The sequence below is a fragment of the Rhineura floridana genome, chromosome 8 (genome assembly GCF_030035675.1).
Source record: "Rhineura floridana isolate rRhiFlo1 chromosome 8, rRhiFlo1.hap2, whole genome shotgun sequence".
In the NCBI taxonomy this organism is placed as follows: domain Eukaryota; kingdom Metazoa; phylum Chordata; class Lepidosauria; order Squamata; family Rhineuridae; genus Rhineura; species Rhineura floridana.
Window position 1 is genome coordinate 671312 of NC_084487.1, and position 20472 is coordinate 691783.

The 20472-nt window shown below is 51.3% G+C and overlaps 1 protein-coding gene across 1 annotated transcript in view; it reads left to right on the top strand.

Moving 5' to 3' along the window:
• Window positions 1-20472, top strand: part of SND1 (staphylococcal nuclease and tudor domain containing 1) — a 318600-nt gene that overhangs the window by 104474 nt on the left and 193654 nt on the right. The window contains exon 11 of the mRNA XM_061637944.1: window positions 16990-17079. Within this exon, the coding sequence (XP_061493928.1) occupies window positions 16990-17079 (90 nt within the window). The remainder of the gene's footprint in view (window positions 1-16989; window positions 17080-20472) is intronic.

The following is a 20472-nucleotide window of genomic DNA, read 5'->3' on the forward strand; positions in this document are numbered from 1 at the left end:
CAGCCCCTTTCTGAGAGACCTGGAAAGGCCGGCAGGGTGAGGGGCCAAGTGGCTAGATGGCTGGCCAGCCTCAGGCTCCCTTCTTCAGGATGTTCTAGGCATAAGAAGAAGCTTCTTTCTAAACCAGGTCAGAGAGTTTTCTCCCTCAAGCCCAGTTGCCGCCTAGGACTAGCTTTCCAGGGTCAGAGGCCGAGGAGGGCCTTTCCTGTCAGCTACTGCCTATCATTTTTATGTTTATTTTCTCTCGTTCTTTTTTAAAGCTGGAGATGCTGCCAGGGATTGGGAACCTGGGACCTTCTGCAGGCAAAGCATACTGGGCATATTTAGCCTGGAGAAGAGAAGACTGAGGAGAGATACAATAGCACTCTGTTGTCACACAGAGGAGGGCTGAGATCTCTTCTCAATCGTCCCAGAGTGCAGGACACGGAATAATGGGCTCAAGTTGCAGGAAGCCAGATTTCGACTGGACATCAGGAAAAACATCCTCACTGTTAGAGCGGTACGACAGTGGGACCACTGACCTCGGGAGGTGGTGGGCTCTCCAACTCTGGAGGCCTTCAGGAGGCAGCTGGACAGCCTCCTGCCGGGTGGATTCTTTCATTGAGCAGGGGCTTCGACTTGATGGCCTTATGGGCCCCTTCCATTTTTACTATTCCATGATTTTGCCACTGAGTTACGGTTTTTCCTTTCAGGCCAACGTATGTAGGATGTTTAAAATTTCCAAGGTCTGCTGGGAGCTTAACTTCCTCCAAAATCTCACTTACTACAAGTCAAGCGTGCCTTGGGCATCGGCCCTTCAAGGGCACCGTCTGTGAGGGGACGGTCTCATTCAGCCTGTATGTTCAAATGAAGCCTCTCCTCCTGTGTCCCCTTCCCTTTGGCTACCAAGTTGGGGAAATAATTCAGAGTTGGCATCTCCATGGACGGCACCTTTTAATCCTTTTAACATTTTGATCAAAGATGTGAGGAGACATCAGGAAGAAGAGACATCCTGTTGTTTTATTATTGTTAACACTCAGGAAGAGGAATAAAGGGTGGACTAGAAGGTACTGAACCTTAAGTATCCTTGCTCCAAGGAGGCCTCACAAAGTGTTCAGTATAAGGCTTGTGCATTGTACGCTCTTCTGAACCCTCCCTGTCTCTCCTCCCTCCTCCCTGCTCATCCCTTGTTGGTGTGCGGTTCCCTGACCACCACTGGCTCACCCACCAGCCGCATTCTCAGACGTACGGAGATAGAAGAGGCTTCTGTTGTCCCTTCTTCTGGCTCTCTCAGAATGCATGGGTTCCCAAGGGCCCCTTTTGATATTCAAGAATGAAGGGTGCCCACCAGAGCACGAACGAGGCCTTCTTGGGGCCTGAACCCCTTTTTTTCTGAATCAGTCTTTTCTCCCCCCCCCACTTCTCATCCTCCCAGCCCCTCAAACACCTCTCCCTCTGTCTTGAATTTCTTTCCATTTGTGGCAATCTTTAATCTGTTTTGCACCCTAAAACCTGCTCCCAAATTTCCCCAGGAACCCACTTGCTTGTGCAATCAGTGCCCCCAAAACATCTAGTTTGGAGTTCACTCGTGTCCATCTTCCCATGCCTTCCTCTCGCCCATACTGGGCTAACATACTTGACTGCCAGGAGAACCCCCACAACACATGCTTTACCTTTCTCTTCTGAAGCTGCTTTGCCTATATTGGCTAGGAGTTGTAAAGCTGGTGGCATTTTTAACTCTGTAAGTGCCAGTATTCATTTAGACACCTCTTACTTTGACTGTTTCAATCCTGAGAAATGGTTCTTATTGTTCCTTTGGAAATCCTTGACTCGGTTTTCATTATTCCTCTAAATAAAGTGCCCATTCCCAGTGGTGCTTATTGGTTCAACGTCTAAAGTTCCCATACACATCTTCAAGTGAGCATGCAAATGCTTGAATCATGCATGTCAACCTGCACATGTGGTAAAAAATCTCTTACACAGTGGGTTGTGTGTAACCCTAGTTTCCTGTCTCCTCAGCCCGACACCAGGTGCAGGCCCTCACAGAGTGGTTTCCTGGTGACAGAGATGGAAGTTATGTAGACCACAGCAAGTGCTCCCCCCTGCGCCGATGTTGCACTGAGTATCCAGGTGGGCAAAGCTGGGTCAGATCAACTGCCTACTCACCCACCCAGGTCTCGGTAATGGACGCCAAATCGGCATAGTGTGGTCTTATTATGCACTGATCTGGTGTTAAACAACAGCAACTACACTGGGTTGGGTTTGCACTTTACCCCTCCTCCCTACCACTGGGTTTTGAAGCATAGCCAGTGTTAAAGATTTGCAGAGTCAAGGTTGTAATTGAAACAAATCAGAAGGATACACAATATTATCTTTGTATAGAAAATAGTATTATTGAATGGGGTTGATTGTATAATTAGGGTCAGTTGTTTTTGTAATATGATGCGTGGATTAACTGAATTTTCTCCTTGATGGTGTATTTATTTATTTATTAGATTTATATCCCGCCCTTTCTCCCAGTAGGAGCCCAGGGCGGCAATGTAGTTGGAATGTGTTCATAATTATGTGCATAGGTATGTGTATATAAATTTAAAGAAAGAGGCATCTGGGCATAAAGGAAAATGCACTGCAGCCAGGTAACAGAAAATAATATGGATTATGGATGGTGTGAGGATAGTTATCTACCTTGCTGTTTCTTGTCCTGTCTGAAGATCTGGCCTCTTTCTAATTTCCTCCTGCACACCTAGTTTTCTAATAAAAATCCTAAATTTCCTAGCATTTTGGAATAAAGTTCATATTTACCCTGGACGTGCTGTGGACCAGGATCTTGTTGTCTCCAGCCAAGTGAAAGTGCATGAAGGAGAGGAGTGAGTGTGTGTGTGCATGTGAACACAAGAAGAGACTGCTGGATCAGGCCAATGGCCCATCTAGTCTGTTCTCATAGAGGCTGACCTGAGTACAAGAGCAGCACCCCCCCACACTTCTCGGCGGGTTCCGGTAACTGGTATTCAGAAGCATACTGTCTCTGACTGTGGAGGCAGAGCATCGTCATTGCCTTCATTCATAGTGCAGGACACGGAATAATGGGCTCAAGTTGCAGGAAGCCAGATTTCAGCTGAACATCAGGAAAAACTTTCCAATGGTTAGAGCGGTACAACAATGGGACCAATGACCTCGGGAGGTGGTGAGCTCTCCAACACTGGAGGCATTCAGGGGGGTTCCCTGGACAGCCAAATCCCAGCAGCCCCCACAGACAGCCTGGCCAATGGTCGGGGGGATGATGGGAGTTCAGAGGAGGGCAATGAGGATGATCAGGGGACTGCAGACAAAGCCCTATGAGGAGAGACTGAAAGAACTGGGCATGTTGAGCCTGGAGAAGAGAAGACTGAGGGGAGATATGAGAGCAAGTACATGAAAGGTTGTCACACAGAGGGCCGGGATCTCTTCTCGATCGTCCCAGAGTGCAGGACACAGAATAATGGGCTCAAGTTGCAGGAAGCCAGATTTCGACTGGACATCAGGAAAAACTTCCTAACTGTTAGAGCGGTATGACAATGGAGCCCATGACCTCGGGAGGTGGTGGCCTCTCCGCAACACTGGAGGCATTCAAGAGGCAGCTGGACATGCAGCTGTCAGGGATCCTTTAAGTTGGATTCCTGCATTGAGCAGGGGGTTGGACTGGATGGTCTTAGAGTCCCCTTCCAACTCCACTGGTCTAGGTTTCTATGATTCTATTCGGTTTGCTTTTTTCTTTAGGTGGCCTAAGTTCTAAGCAGCTTGCAAAGAGTGGGGCATCTTTCTCACTCTCCTCCTTTTGGTCCATCGTGGTTGCTCTGGTGTTTGGCGGCTTCTGTAGCCAAGAAGGACCCAGACAAACAGCAGCGGCAGCCACGGCCATGTTTGGCTAGTGTGTGTGTGTGTGTGTGTGGCTTTCAGTAGATAGGAGGAGACTGCCAGGGAGACCTGTGCTCCAGTGTCTCTTGGCAGGAACTGCCCACTTCCCACTAGTATCCCTCACCCTAAAGCAAGACAGGTGGTACAGCTCCCCCACACACCTCTTGCTGACCAGGCCAGGAGGAAATCAACCTCGGTCAGCACCTCCAGATGGCAAGCCTGACCCTTGGGGGGGGCATGTAATGCAACACCATTCAGAGCAGACGGCACCACTTCCCTGGCCTTTGAGCTTCTTGCCAACTGCACCTCCAAGTTAGAATCGCAGAGTTGCAAGTACTTCATCTAGTTCTGGTCAGTGCAGGAAATCTTCTTTCTTGGCTCCTTATTGAGGGCTAGCATATTGGGAGAGAATTTGCACTGTTGGAATGGAGAGAGGAGGGAGGGGGAGGGAGAAGAGTTGCTCTCCTTCCTTCTCTCCTGCGTAAAAGGTGTCATAACTTTTGGCACTGAAAGCAGTTGAAAGAAAGTGTGACAAAACAGCCCAGAGTTTGATAGTGCTAGAATTTAGTTAGCATCCTTGCTATTATATTGATTTTTTAAATGTTTATTTGCAGCACCTCAAAACAAACATCCAGGTTCTTGAACGGCTTCCCAGAAAGCTGCCTTGTGTGCTGCCCCTTGATATGAAACAACATTTTTACTGGCTGGCAAAATGGTATTTAATGATGGCTGACAGGGAAGTGTTTAAAAGCAGTATGTATTGGACACTTAAACGTTTCTATTATCTGTCTCCTGGCACAGATCATTGAGTTTTGCCATGTTCAGAGGACTACAAACACTTACTTTTTAGAAACATCCTGAACAACTGTTGCGTCCCCCGACGTCTCTTTGTACTGCACCTTGCATGCCTTCCAGGCACGGACACGTTAATTGAACTTGGCGAGCTCACTCTTTGCAGCTCTTATGAGATAAATACTTGAGCTGGAACTGAGGGAAGAGGACGGGGTTTACGCAGCAATCTGGCTGCGAGGGCTAAAAAAGGTGATTTATTGTGACTGAGTGTGTGGCACTTCTGCCCGCCTGACCCCTGTGCATTCCTGTATCTCATAAAGTTCCTCTGGCACCTCTTGCAGAGTCGGTTGTTAGCTAGCTGCTGAAAGCTGGTTAGGGGTGAGGAAGGCTTGTTTGCAGAAGAGGCTGCCTAGCGTTTGAGAAGGGGGCCTGGGCCAGTGCACCTTTCCTTCCAAGATGAAAGGGGAGGGTGCCCTTAAAGCTTCCTTCAAAAAATGGTTGTCCAAATGAGGAGACTAAAAAGGAATGCCATCTCTGGCAAAAGAAATGCAAGAAGACAATAAGGGGTGCTAAAAAGGAATTTGAGGAGCACTTTGCTAAAAACATAAAAACCAACAACACCAAAATCCTTTAAATATATTAGCCTAGGGAAATGGTTGGACCCTTGGATGACAAGGGAGTCAAAGGTGTGCTAAAGCAGGAAAAGGAGATTGCATAGCCAGGATAGCTGTGCTGCGGAGGCAGTATGCCTCCAAATATCAGTTGCTGGAAACTGTAGGAGGGGAGAGTGCTCTTTGCACTCAGATCCTGCTTATGGGCTTCCCATGGGCAACTGGTTGGCCACTGTGAGAACAGGATGCAGGACTAGATGGGCCACTGGCCTGATCCAGCAGGCTCTTCTAATGTTCTTAAAGGAACCTGAGAGGTGACAAGAGCCAGCTTCCCTTCAGGGTTGGGTAGCAGTGGCAACTTTGAGCCATGACACACTTACATAACAACCTCTCTCCCTCCTCCAGAACCTGCAACTTCCAGGAGTTTCTCTGCCTCATGGGAGTTAGGAAGGGACAGGGAGGGCCTTTACTGTAGGGGAACCCCCCTCGAATTGCAGCAAGCCCCCTCCTTCACTGGAGGCAATTTCAGCATTTCCTGAAAACCCGTATATTTTCAGAGGATTTTGCTGGCCACTAATAGCTCTTGGTTTCTTTTGAACTTCTTTGTTATTGAGCTGGTGGCTGCAATTTTTGTTCTGAGTTGTAATTTTATTGTAATTCTTTTTTTTTGGTCAACTGCCTTGTTGTTGTACTTGAAAGGCAGTATAAAAACATTTGAATAAATGGAAAGAGGGGAGTGGGTAAGATCTCAGTCTTCTGTGTGTCCTGGAAGTGGAGTTGAGCCATGGAGTGCCCCTTTGGTTGTGATGGTGAGCTGGGCTGGCCCTTTTATTGCCAGGTTGAGGGTGGGTGGGTGAAGGGGCCCATCACCTCTCAGTGGTGAAGCATTTGCAAACAATGGGGTGAGAAGGAGTTCATGGGGGTGCACTGGCACCCATGCCCTGAGGAATGGGCCCAGATAAGGAAATGAGAAGAAAGGCTGTCAATTTCTGTGCACAGCGCATTGATGATACCAGTCCAGCTCAGCAAAGAAGTCCTTCCCTCCCTCAAACGATTGCTAGCCTTAAGATGAATGGATGGGGAGGGGCCCAAGCCATAGGGCAGGGGGGCATTCCTTCTCCTGTGCTGCTTACAAAAAGGCCTCAGATAGGTAGGGCTAGGCGAGTAGGGCACAGAGGGGGAGCATGGATTACAGGTGGACATAGTGTTGTTCATTCGATGACTTTCCATGGGCTTCAACAAGTGGGGCTGGCTGCTGTCAGAGGCAGGATACAGGGGCTCTTGGTCTCAGCCAGTAAGCTGTTTGTAGGTGGAGTGTGTTGGGTCACTGCTTTAAGTAGCTGGGGTTCTTGGCCAAGCTGTGGATTCCTGGGCTCCTGATGTGGCCTTGATCGGCCTCTGGCTTGCAGGGAAGGGGGCAGGCCAGTTTCTTCTGGATTCATCAGGTGTCTGTGTGGCACTGAGTGGACCATTAAACGTGGGCAAGGAGGTGGACAAGCCCAGCCTCTTGAGAACCAGGTGAGACTCATGGCCTTGGGGTTAGGCTCCTTAACTTCGAGGCCAGGGATTTGGAGGAGGAGAGGAGATTTCCTTCAGGGCCAGCCTCAGATGTGCCCACTAACTCAGAAGTGCTAGCACACAAGAACCACAACGTGCCAAGACCTCTCCAGCCCCAAAGGATTGTCCAGGGCAGAAGCCTTAGTGGAACCACCGGCTCTCCCGGCTTTGCCAAGCCAACGACTACCAAAGCAGACTGGGCCCCTTTGAATGAAGAGGCTCCTCTCACTGAAGGCTGAGCTAGCTATTCAGACAGAAGGGCAACTTTTATTTAAAGCCTGGCCTGAGGCTGACTGCTGCTGAAACAACAGTCTGAGCTCTGTGTGGAGCTATCTGAGGTGCCACTGATTCCTGTAACCCGTGCCATGCCTTGCCTTGCCTAGTGGGATCACTGGCACTGCTGAAGCTGTTGGTTGAAACCGGATAGAGGCGGGATGGCTCACAGGTGGGCAAGGTCAACAGCAGGTTGGGTTGGCCAGGTTTGCTGGTGCTCTGCTTACTCCACAAGGTTTTCTGGGATGATGGATGGATCCACAGGTTGGCTTGTGAAAGGCAAAATGTGCCTTTTCCACTTTGCAGGGTGGAGATCTGTTCTGCCATCTCCAGGGAAGGATAATTTAGTTGGTTTTTCAGCGTGGCCTACAATATCTCTTGGATTTGGGAGAAAAAATATGGGCTGCTTGTGTGATTTAAGCCTTGGAGCTTTGTGTCTCGCAAGCCAAGGAGATATGTCCAAGGGGAAGTCTTGATGCCTTGCAACAGCATAACTCAGATTTGTTCAGATACGCTTTATATTTATTGCTGGCTTTGTTCGACACAGGCTCTGCCGTCCAGCTGTAAATACTTCTGGCACCAGCTAAATCATAGCAGCGCTTCCATCCTCCCAATTTGCCTTCTGCTGCCCGGTCTGTCCAAGGCAGAGGGGAGAGGCCCCCCTCCATCCTCAGCAGCTCCTTCCAAGCCCAGCTCTGCCAGGCCTGGGCATGCAGTTTAGTGGGAAGACATTCCCTTTGACCTGACTGGAAACCCAAATCGCCTCCACACCCGAGTGGAAGGACTTTAGATTATTGCTAGAAAGCTTGGCTGGGCATCTTCCTATGGCCAGCTGGCCCAGATCTCGTTCCAGAGGGCACCGGTGCCCACCCTAGGATCGAGTTCCTGAATGCCCACTACGTTCTTGCTGCTGCTGCTGCCACCAGTGCCCCTTTGGGAAACCAGAGTCCCTCTGAATGCAGTGCAGCAGCCCCCCTCCCCCCCACTTGCAGAGGTCTGAACTGGGGTAGCAGGGATAAAGGGAGACGTTTTGTTTTTCTTCCCCTGCCTGTCTGCCTGTTCAGTGTCTGTGGTGCCGCTGCTGCCTGCCCTCGTTCCTTCTGCCGTGCTTGTCCCGTGGGGGTCCAGGAGGCAGCCTGGAGGTCTCCCTCGGGAAGCAGCTTCCCACAGCGGCCTCCCTGCCTGCCTCTGCGGAGGCAGCCAGGCTCCTGCCCCCATTTTCTCTCTCCACCGGCCAGGGTCCTGGCTGTCGATGTGTGTGAGAGGCAGCAGGGCCGCCTGTGCTCCCGACTGGCAGGCTCGGCCGGGAGGTCTTGCCTTTGGCCTCTGCATCCGGAAGTGGGGGGATGGAGTCACCTTGGCTCCTGCGGTGGAACTCGCTGGCAGATCTCCCTGATGCGCTTCCCTCGCCAGGGTTCAGGAGGGGGCTAAGTGGGGGGGAGGCACAAGAAGGCTGCTCCGGGGCGTGCAGTTTGGTTCTTGACTGCAAGCAGTGCTGCGAGCAGCAGAAGCACGTGCCCCCCTTTTGCCCTCCTGACAATAAACCGGCTCAGCCGCCCTCTTGTCCAGTGTGTGCTTTCGTCTCTCCCCCACACACAGACTTTCCTTCTGCACGAGCCACTGCAGCCCATCCTGGGGTGGGCTTTGCTTTGGCCAGTCTGCATGGTCTTGTGGCTGCTTGGCCAGCCCAGGCGTAGGGTCCTCTTGTGGGCAACAGAAGAAGAAGATGCAAATTGCCACAGATGAGTGCCTGAGGTGCCGGGTGACCTCCCTTCTGGGCCAGCGCTTGCTGACAGGCACAGGATGCTCTGTCAGAGAGGAGGACGGGGTGGGGGTGAAGATGGCGCTCAGGGTTAGCACCTCCTTTTTTACTGCCGAGAGGACAGGAAGTCTTGGAAATTGGCTCTTTTAAAGAACACAGCAGTCATGTATGCGTCTGGGGGCTTGGGGTGGACCCCGATTGCTGCGTCAGCGGATGCGGTTGGGTGGAGCAAAGCGAGGCAGCTGTTGGGTGTTTGCTTCCAGGGCAAATCCTCATTTGATTGTTTTGTTTCATTTATTGCTTATATCCCATTTTTCCTTCCTGAGGGAAGCCAACGTGGCAAATGGCAAAAACCTCAATTAACACAAGTACCAGAATAATCTATATAACAAAACAGAGTGAGCACCGAAGCCACATTCGTGTCAAGAGAATAATACAGTAAATCTGTTGAACCCGTTAGAATTAATTCCATCACCAGGTTGGGCCCCTCTGGGCCTTGATGCCCTCATACTTAGCTTTATTGGGACAGTGATGGGAGATGGCTCTCCGTCAGATAATGATCCTGGCAGGCCATTGGGAGCCCCTCTGAATACTCCTCCAACCACCTTCCCAAAGCTTCTGCACCCTCCTGTGCTTGTAAGATGGGACTTGAGCCGGGGAGGAGGACTGTCACTGGGGCAAGGATAGGCCCCTGTGCAGACCGGGGCGGGAGAACTCTGGCCCTGTCGATGTTGCTGGACTCCAGCCCCAGCAGCCAGCCTGGCCAACGGCCAGGGATGGTGTTGGAAGCTGTAGCACAGCAATGTCTGCAGGGTGAGCGCAAGTTCTTCCCCACCTCTTCTCCAAATGTTCCTCTTCCTTGTCCTGGTTGGCCACTGTGAGGACAGGATGCTGTTGGGCCATTGGGGGAAGCACCAGGAATGGTGCACTGCAAGCAGCTCTGCCTCTGGCTTCTAGCTGTTCCCAGCCCCTGAGATCTTCTTGTTGCTGCTGCCGTTGCTACTCATTGCCCTGCTAGCTCTGTGCCTGCTCGGAGGCTGCAGTTTGGGTCATGGCTCAGGTGAGCCAGGCGGCTTACCTGCCTACAGAGAGGGATTGTGGATTGTAGACAGAGACACACTGCTTGGATTTCTTGGATGCCTGTGCAGGCTCTCCTTCCTGCCTCTCTGCCTGGTGCCCTGCTTTGCATTGCGGAGTGTGTGGCAAGGTGTCTGTGGCTGAAGAGTCATTGCTGTAGAGAGTGGCTGGCACCGCCTTACCCCTAGGACTTCAACCGGGCCACACGGCCGCCATTCGCAGGTGAGGTCTGGAGCATCACATCAGGCTGGTGGATTCTCTTAATATCTGTGATGAATCATGCTGAACATGATTTCTGGAAAGGTCTACACCTCCAGATTCAGAAAATAGGTGTCAATCCTGCAGCAGTTATAGGTGTTTTCTGTGTAACTAGAATTTTAACCATAGAGTACCCTAATTTGTTAAGATTTCTGTATGTGAAAATTTGTTAAAATTTTACATAGTGTTGGAGATGGCTTTTTTAAATCTGATGTATGTATGTCTGGTTACTTTGTCCTGAGCCTATCTGCTCTTCTTTGTGTGTTCATCTTCTGATCGGCATCACATTAATTATTACACTTCTTCTTCAGCTGGACGTTCACCATCCTTTCAACTTAGTGCCTGGTTTGCACATCATTGGTGCACTTGAGGCCCAATTTTTTCCAAGCAGACACAGTTTGGTAGCTCACCCCCTCCTCAGACATGCCTTGGTGCAACAGCAGGGCCTGCACATCAAGTACAGCTGCAGGTGCTGACAGACCTTTCAGCCAATGTGCCATGTAGGATTTGGGGTAGCCCCAAGCTTATTGTGGGCTGCACACCCCCACTTCTTTATTAATTTCTACATCCATCGGGTATTGGCATGGGGATGGCGCACTTGAGTATGCTGGGCACCCTAGAGTTGTGTGTATGATTTGAGGTGGGTCAAAGCTGAGTTAGGGGTGCACCTCCCCAGTCCCTTGGCCATTTTGGCTGCTTTTGGCATGGTGCCGGTCGGTTTGACGGTGTCTGGTGCCCTGCAAAGTATTAAGTCGGAAGCAGTGCTGTGGCAGCTCAGAGGACACTGCACTGGAGGGTGTGAATGGCTGGCCAACCACAGCGCTGTGAGTCTTGTATTGTGGAGCCTTAATCAGGGACCTTCACCCTGTTGTAGGGTAGCCCCCCTTGCCCTGCCATGGGTAGGATATGTATAAATTGTGATTTCACAGAAGACAGTTGGATTGCTGCAGGCATAGCCCCCAGCATCTGCCTCTTTGGGTGTAGACCTTGCGAAAAATCACATTCGACATCCTACCTAGTAAGAATTTTGGTCTTGGCTCATTGAACCTTTCATTGTGAGAGCTCAGTAGTTGTGAAACACTAGGTGGAAGACAATGGCCTGCCCCCACAGATGGGGCTCGTCCATCACGGCATATCCCTCTGCAGTGGCATGGGGGTCTTGGTGGTGTCACCTGCTCCCCAGACTTCACAGGGGCGGAAACCTGGTTCTAGTCCTACCTGGATGCCATGTAATACTCATGATGGGAGCCCCTCTCTGGGCCAGGAAAATGCAACTGACAGTGGGCTGGCTTGCATAGCATAGGAAACAGCTTACTTGGGGAGTGCGCTGATTGTCAATATAGGGAGAAGAACAAAGGGTGGTCTGAAAGGCGAACTTCTAAGATGTGGGGAATGGATTCCTCTGAGGGTCCTAGGACCTGAAAACAAGGAATGGTTGGGGTTTTGGTTTAGAGACACGGTTGAGAAAAGAGGAGAGACATGGTTATGTAGGGTGACCTCATAGACTAAGGTAGTGGGGTGGCGTCGGAGAGAGAAATCCGTATTTGGGGAAAACAGTCCCCCTGGTCGTTGCCTGGAGAAGGACCCTGTTGAGCCTCGGCTCTCCCTGAAGGAGAAGGGAGGGGAGAGGCATGAGTTTCAGGTGCCTCAGCTGCCAGAAGACGTGGAAGACCAAGGAGTTATTGAGTCTGCTCGGGGCCTTGGGGGTAGCAGTGAACTTGAACTCCAGAAAATTTCCACTGGTAGTGCGAGCTCTGTAGAGGAGAGTGTGCCGCCCCCAGTCGTTCCCAAGGGCCTGTCAGGGGACGCCCCAGAGGTTGTACCAGCTCCTCTCTTGCCATGCAGTTCCCAGGACACTTCCAGCGTGACGCCACCTCCTGACCTCGAGCCTGCAGCCCAAGAGCAGGTGTCTGCCGACGAGCCGTTAGAAACACGCCCCCCCCTCGCCTCGTGCCCACCACCGTGAGAAACGGACAGGGCAGAGACAGGACTTACGAAGGAGTCAGGGATTACGATAGAAAACATTCCCTACATAAGCTGGCCTCTCAAAGAGGCGAGTCGCTGAGTCAACTTCCTTCACGCGCCGCAGAGCATGTCTAGAGTGTAGTTAGGGGTTTCTAGTGAGTAAGGCAGGTTTCTATATGAAGCGCAATGTCTTAGATGTATCAATTACTCTAATAAAGCAAGATTTAATTGCACCCGCGTCTCCGTCTCGTGGTTCCAGCTGTGGACGGGACAGACCCGGGGCTCCAGGTGGTGGCTGAGGCAGCCACGAAGATGTGCTGCTCTGAAGCAAGAGGGTTGTTGGGTGTGTGTGGTGGCTTCCCTGTGGTCTTCTGTGCCCCACGTGGGTTCAAGGAGAGAAATGCAAGCTGGAGCAGGAGCGAGGAAGATGGCTGCTATGTTCTGGGTGGGGACAGCCCCTGTGTGTGTGCTTGTGCTGCTCCCCAGGGGCCCAGCTGGCCTAGGTCACCTCTGGTGCAGCTGCTGCTGTTGTGCCTTGTGCCAGCGTGTCCTTGTTCTGTTGGCAGCCCCTGCTGCAGCTGGAGGCTGATGTGCCTTTCTCTGGCTGGGGGCTCCTTGAATGTATGTCCCTGTAGCAAAGCCATCTTTGCTGAGCAGCTTGTTTTCCCATTGTTTGCACCCCAGGGCTCCTCTGGCACTCAGGCCCGTGAGGGACAGGGCCTTCCTATCGACCAGAGCTGCAGAACATTTGTAGGGAGCAAGGGACTGTGTGCTGTGTGGCTTCTGGACCCTGTGGGCCTTTAGGTGCTTTAGTTGCTGCTGTTGAAGTCCACCCTAGGAGCTTGAAAGGGCGTGTCTGTCCGATTGAAGGTGCAGTTGAGGAGAAGAACAGTTTCTGAAGAGGAAGCCCCTGTACACAGAAGGCTCCTGAAAAATGGCGGCTTAATCTTGTGCGAGAGCCTCTTCAAAATGGAGTCCAGCACTGTGTGGTCTCATCAAGGACTTCCAGATGCTGTGGAATTGGCTTTTAGCACTCAGTCATTCCTCTTCCCTATAATATTTTATTTTACTTTTTGTTGGAGAGCTGCTTAACTGTTGGCAAGTCACCAGCAAGCCTTTGGAGCCAGGCTGCTTGTGAAGTGAATTGGGAAGCTTTTTAGAAAATCACTTTGGTGGGCACAGCAAGGGGCTGAAATTTGGGGGGGCAGGCAGGTGCTCTCAGGACATACTTTGAGCTGCATGAAAGGCAAGTTAGAACTCTGCTGGTGTGGGGGAAAGGTGGTCTTGACTTCCCCCATCAGACTGTCCCCCAAAGGCCTGTGGCCTTTGTTGGGTGTGGCCAAAGCAAGGATACCAGCAGCTCAGGCTTACCTTGCCCCGCTCCACCCTGGGAAAGCAAGGGAGCCATTGATTTAAGTTTGCCAAGGGCGCTGTGGCGGCAGACTCCTGTCTGCATCAGGGAAGGACCTACCCTGGAACTCTGAAGCAGCCCTGGGAAGGGAAGGTTTGCTCAAGGCCAGGGAGCTGGAAGGAACTAAGGCCTTCACCAGAGAAATTTTAAATGTGGTAGATCTAGAACGAATGCAAGGGCACACGTTGGCAATCCAGAGAGGCAAACCAAACGTGCCAAAGACATTTGAAGAGAAAGACTCTGTACAAGTGTTTATACGCTAACACTAGAAGCCTCTGAGTCAAGATAGGAGAATGGAATGCTTGGTCTAGAGAAGAGCATTGATATAGTGAGCATAACGGAAACCTGGTGGAATGGAGAAAAGCAGTGGGACACTGTTATTGTTGGGCCTCAGCTCCTCCGTGGGGGCCAGGAAGGGGGAAGGCATGAGTTTCAGGGTCCCCAGCTGTCAGAAGGAGCGGTAGATCCAGGAGTTGTTGAGTCTCTGCAGGATAAGGGATGTGGGAGTGAGTTGGAGCCAGGGTCAGTTCCCACGGATGGCGCTCTCTGTGAAGAAGGGCGTGCCCCAGACCAAGACGAGGAGCCGTTGGAAGTTGCTCCAGAGGGCGCGCTCCCTCCCCCTCTGCCTAGCGGTTCTCGGGAGGCGTCAGGAGAGCAACCTCCCCCTGACATCAAGCCTGTTGCCGAGGCCCTTTCGGAAGAGCTGTTGGACCCCTCCCCCTGTCACCCAGTGCTGGTCGTTGTGAGAAACGGACGGGTGAGAAGCAGGACTTGAGAAGGAGTCAGAAATTAAGATCACGGACTTTCCCTACTTAAACCTGCGGCTCCAGGGGAGGAGCTGCTGAGTCAACTTTCTTTATATGTTGCAGAGCATGTGCAGAGTGCAGCTACGGAATTCTAGTGAGTTAGTTTAGTGCTCTCTATGAAACGTACTGCTTTTGATGTATCCGTTACTCTAATAAAACAAGAATTAATTACACCTGCGTCTCAGCCTTGTGGATCCCACTCTGAATGGGACAGTTATCCCTGGATATAAACTATGTTGAAAGGACAGGGAAAGATGTACAGGAAGTGGTGTCGCTCTATACGTGAAAGACGGCATTGAATGCAACCAGCTAGAAACTCCCAAAGAGGCAGACTCCTCCACAGAATCGTTGTGGGTGGTAATACCGGGTCCCAAGAGTATTTTAGTACTGGGCACATTCTATCATCCCACTAACCAAAATGTTGAGGGATAGGTGTAAGCAGTATGTTGATGATACCCAGCTCTATTTCTCTGTAACATCTGAATTGGGAGAGGCCGTGCAATCCCTGGACCAGTGCCTTGACTCTGTGGGGCGCTGAATGAGGACCAATAAACTGAGTCTGAATCCTAGCAAGATGGAGGTTGGTGGTTCCCGAGTTCAGATGGTCAGTTGCCTGCTTTGGACGGGGTCGTACTCCCTCTGCAAGAGCAGGTCCGTTCTCTGGGGGTGCTCCTGGATCCATCTTTGTCGCCAGAGGCCCAGGTGACCTCAGTGGCTAGGAGTGCCTTTTACCAGCTTTGGCTGCTAAGACAGCTGCGGCCGTTTCTGGACCAGGATAGCCTGACCACTGTTGTCCACGTACTGGTAACCTCCAGTCTGGATTACGTAATGCGCTCTATGTGGGGCTGCCCTTGAGGTTGGTCTGGAAGCTGCAGTTGGTGCAAAATGTGGCAGCACCACTGTTCACTGGGGCAGGGTATCGCCAACATGTTACTCTGCTGCTGAAAGAACTGCACTGGCTACCCATTAGATACTGGGCCAAGTTCAGGGTTTTGGCTTTGGTGTACAAAGGCCTACGCAGGTTGGGACCAGGATACCTGAAAGACCATCTTATCCCTTATATACCCAGTCGATCACTGTGCTCTGCAGGTGAGGGCCTCCTGCAGATACCATCTTATCAAGAGGTCTGTTCCACACAACACAGGAAGCGGACCTTTAGTGTTATGACACCAACACTTTGGAATTCCCTTCTCTTAAATATTAGACAGGTGCCATCTTTGTAATTTTTTTGGCCACTACTAACCCTAACCCTCTTCCAACAAGCCTTTTAAGTTGAGACCTTATTCCAGTCTGCATCTGTGCTTGAACTGCTTCTTCGGATGTTTTTAAAGATTTTTTTTTTAAAATTGATATTTTTAAGATGTTTTGTTTTTGAGATGTTTTTAGAGGGTTGTCTCTTGTTTGCCACCCTGGGCTTCTTCTGGGAGGAAGAGCAGTATAGAAATATAACAATAACAATAACAAAACAATAACAAAACAATAACAAAAACAATAACAATAACAATAACAATAACAAAACAATAACAAAAACAATAACAATAACAAAATAGGCAGCATGCTTGAACATAAGGCGCCTGAGGCTGGTAAAAGGACTGGATGGGTGGGGGTGTGTGTGTTTTCTGTTGCAGTGGAGAATCAACTTTTGCCACTAATTGGGGTGGGGCTCCAGCAGGTACAGTGGTCTTGATGAATTGGAAGAGGTGCTGAGGAAGGAAACGAAGAGAGTACGAGAACTAGCAGAGCTGAATGCAGAGCAGGACATAGAAAGGGGAGGGTGTAGAGGCATCGGATCAGGCTGCGAAGGAGCTCTGCCGGTGCAGCTGGCTGGCAGACTTGCCAAGATGCCCCAGACAAAAGCCAAGGAGAGAGCTCCTGGCATCGCGGGTGCCGGGTGGGCGAGTGAGTGAAGGGATTCCCAAGTCCAGCCAGGGACTGGACTGTCTCGCTTTCCTAGGACACCTTCTCTTCATTTCAGGGCGCACATGTTCCTTTCCTCCGGCTAGAACAAGGCCTTAAGAATGACATGCCAATTTTGAAACGGGGGGACATTAAAGGAGCGGGGGTGGGGGAGAGGTACATGAATTAAAAACATGAATCTGTATACATCATATACCTTATCCCAGTCTGAGTCTGTGCTGGAAGTGCTTTTTAAGATGTTTTGTTCTAATATGTTTTAGTTTGGTTTTAAGGTCTTTTAAAGTGCTTTTAGTGTCTTTGTTTGCCACCCTGGGCGGGTCATAACGTTATTATTTATTTATTAAACTTTTGTTAAGTGCAATGACTGCACAACTGGGGAAAGTGTTGGGGGGGTAGAGAGAGAGAGAGTCCTATTGGGCTTGACAGTTTTGGAATCCTCCTCCTTTGAGGGCAGGCTTCTTAGGGCTACTCCTGTCAAGTGCATCATGAGCCGCTTCAGGAGTTACCATAGGTTAGAGTCCACACGCTTGCTCTGAAGCGATACATTTCCTGCATTTGGCCCATTTGCCGTGAGTGGCCCGCTGCAGAGGTGGCTCCCTGCAGCCTCTTCCACATCCTCTCTTGGGCCTTCTGGCCTGACCAACGTGGTGGTTGTGCTGATCTCACTCCTTTGCTGTCTCTTCCCAGGACAAGAACCGGAAGCTCCGTCCCCTTTATGACATCCCCTACATGTTCGAGGCCCGAGAGTTTCTACGCAAGAAGCTGATTGGGAAGAAGGTAAGCCCGGTGGGTGGAGAGGTGGCTTTGCTGTGGGCCAGGAGTCTGGCTGGAGCCCGTTGGGGTCCCTTTCAAGGAGCCTGTTTGCCTTGCGCTTGTCTCTCCACCTGCGGCCTCTTCAGTGAGACTGTGTGGCCTTCGTCTGTTCCTCTGTGTTTTGATGGCTCAGTTTTCGACACTTGCAGAGGTCAGGTGGTGACTTTGCTTGCTGATGGCGAGGGGGACTCCTTTTCAAACACAGGTGCGATTATGGGCACACCCAGTCAGTCTCCGCTGCTGCTTGAGCCTAGAGATATAGCCCGGCGACATAGACCGTGTGGCTGTTGAGGCAGAGAGGCTGGAGGGGAGCTGCCTATGGTTTCTATATCTGAAGTGTGGACGATGTCCCTGGAGCCCCACAGCCATGGGATGCGACTGGAAGGGCCCCCTCCCTTCTGCTGCAAGAGGCAGGTGGTTGGTATCCACTGGGGAGGGAGGGGCCCCTTTGAGCAGGGGGTGGGGAGAGGGAGGAGAAGAAAGGAGTTTTTGTGGCTTCTGGGCGTTTCTTAGACCCACTCCGGTCTTTCCTCATTAGCAATCTGTGAGAAGACTATTAGTGATAAGTATTTCAGTGCCACAAGGTTTTTTGTGCAGCTGAGTGCACTGAGGAATCTGGCAAGCCTCTTTTTTCTGGGGTTTGCCTGGTCTGTCCTTGACATGAAGCTCATAATCTTCTCTGGCAGTCCAGCTTTCCTAGCTCATCTTGCTCAGTGGCAGAAACAAAACAGGCGTATCCTTGCATGCTCTACAGGGCCTGAATGTGCCCAGGAGGGCTCCAACTTGACCCCCAGGATCCTGACCCCGCATCACCACCCTGCCTCACCCAGCTCCCGCAGAGCAATTCGATGGATCCCAAGAGGGGGGGGCAGTGGTGGCGGCGGCGTGTGTGAAAGTGCCAGCCCAGTCCTTGCCCTCTCTCCCCATGGCCTGCCGTTACACTTGGACTGCTGGATCCGTCACGTGAGCAGCTGAGAGGCAGGGTGGAGAATTCAGCTTCCTGATGAGAACCTTGACTTGCTTCTTCCTCCTCCCCCTTTTAAAAAACTCAAGCTTCTAGCTCTGATGACCGCAAGCATACTTAGAAAGTCAGAGGGGCGACTAGCTGGCCTATTTCCTGGCCTATTTGAAGGGAGGGTCTTTCATGACGGAAAAGCTAATTCTCCCTACCCAGGACTAGTGAAGCAGCAGTATAAATTACGCAGACTGTAATCTGGATCACTGATATGGGTCAGCATGTCAGGATTGCTCGGGCACTGAATTTGTACACCCAACCCTCTTTGTGGAAATGGGCCATTGGCTATCCATTCCATGTTCACAAATTTTACGGCAAACCCTCTGCTGGTTTTCCCAGTGTGAGGAGGGAACTTGGTGACGTGGTGGTGTCCATCTCCAGGAGTGCTGCCACCACCTCATCCTCCTTCTTCAGAGGACGCCACTGGACTCTTTCCACCCTGCTCTTGTCGGGTGAGCGGCAGAGGCAACCCACTTGCAGGGTTCTTCACCCACATACAGATACCTTATTGCTCTGTCTGGGCAGGGAGGGAAGGAAATCTGCACAACAGTCTAGGGGGCCTGCCGAGGATCCCCTTTTCTCACCTGCCCTCTGGGGAAATGCCTTTCTTTTACTTTTTCTTTCTGCTGGGTGCCGAGGCCTCTGCCAGCTCCATTCCTCTCCAAAAGTAAAGCCCCTTTGGGGACTGATTGGTTGCTGTCCCCTTCTTGTTGTGGCTGCTTTCTTGCATTTTCTGCTGGTTGCTTGCCTGGCGCATGACGTCCAGGGCTGCATGGCTCTTGGTGGCAAAACCCAGATGCAGGCAGCTGAACGCTAAGTGGCTGTTTGTTTGTTTGTTTGGTTCACCTGACACCGCTGTTGGGTTCTGCTGGGGGTGGGTGGGAAGCGGCCCTCCGGCTTCGCCTTCAGGGCCTCAGAATAACCTTGGTGGGTCACGTGTCAGGGGGCTGGTACATAAGCGGGCTGCCACATGGCGCTTGCTGCGTGTTCTGATGGAAGCATCCTTGGGAGCCCTGCTTGCTCTCAATTGCCTTTGATGTTGCAGAACTTGCTTTATAAATATTTCCTTTGTCAGCACCATCTTTTTCACTTCAGATTAATTTGATGGAGTTAAGCGATGAAGAAGTTCTTTACGTTAATGATCAAAACAGGCCCTGGAGGTTGGGGCTGCCTCCTGATTGGGAGTGGCAGGCCGAACCAAGGCGACTCGTCCTTGCCTTTCCAGTGCTTGCTGCCTGTTGGGATCGATCTAGGCTGCCAGCTCTGCCGACTGTTCCCTCAGAGGGAGAGAGTGAATTAAACACCATTCCTGGGAGTGGGTCAGGTGGCATTTGAAGGCCATTTGTCTTCCAAAGGGCTGGTGGCTCAGATGGTGCCTGTGAGGTAGACTTTGCGGGCATGGCCCTGAAATCCTGAGGCCAGGCAGCCAAGCGGGCACATTGCTCCCCCCCCCACCCTCTCAGCAAGGGCTGACTATGAGCTCTCTGAGCTGGCCGTACCTGGAAGCAGCCTGGTCTTCCTGAAACAGGGTCTGTGTGGGGAGTAGGGGGCTCCTTTTCTGTTCTTGCAGCTTCCAGACTTCCCTCCCCTCCAAAACATCTGTATGTTTGTATTGCTTTGCTTGCTAGCTTAGACAAATTCATGGAGGACAGGGCTGTCAGTGGCTACTAGCCATGATGGCTGTGCTGTGCCACCCTAGTCAGAGGCAGCATGCTTCTGAAAACCAGTTGCTGGAAGCCTCAGGAGGGGAGAGTGTTCTTGCACTCGGGTCCTGCTTGCGGGCTTCCCCCAGGCACCTGGTTGGCCACTGTGAGAACAGGATGCTGGGCTAGATGGGCCACTAGCCTGATCCAGCAGGCTCTTCTTATGTCCTTATGTATGTGCGTTCATGCACTTGCATGCTTTCCTCTCAAAGACACCACCCCCTCTGCATTCAGAGAGAAACTCAGGTGATTCCTGAAGGTTCCTCTCCTCTGTTCTTTGTGAGAAATCTGACATTTCTGTCAACAGCCCAGAGACCCGCCAAAATTGCAGTTCTGTTTCTTTCATGATCGTGGGTGCCCTTCTGAGCCCGCCTAGTCAGGCTTCCTCTTCTCCACAGTGGCCAACCAGATACCTCGGAGAAACCCACAGGCAAAAAAAATCAAGGCAACAGTGTTCTCCTGTTGCTCCTCACCAGTGACTGGTGTTCAGAGGTATACTGTCCCTGGACCTGGAAGTTCCATGTAGTTGTTATGACAAAAAAAATCACTGATGGACCTCTTTACCCCCATGAATTTGTCTAATCCTCTTTTAAAACCATCCAAGCCTCTTGTAGGAATGAACTGCATGGTTTAACTATG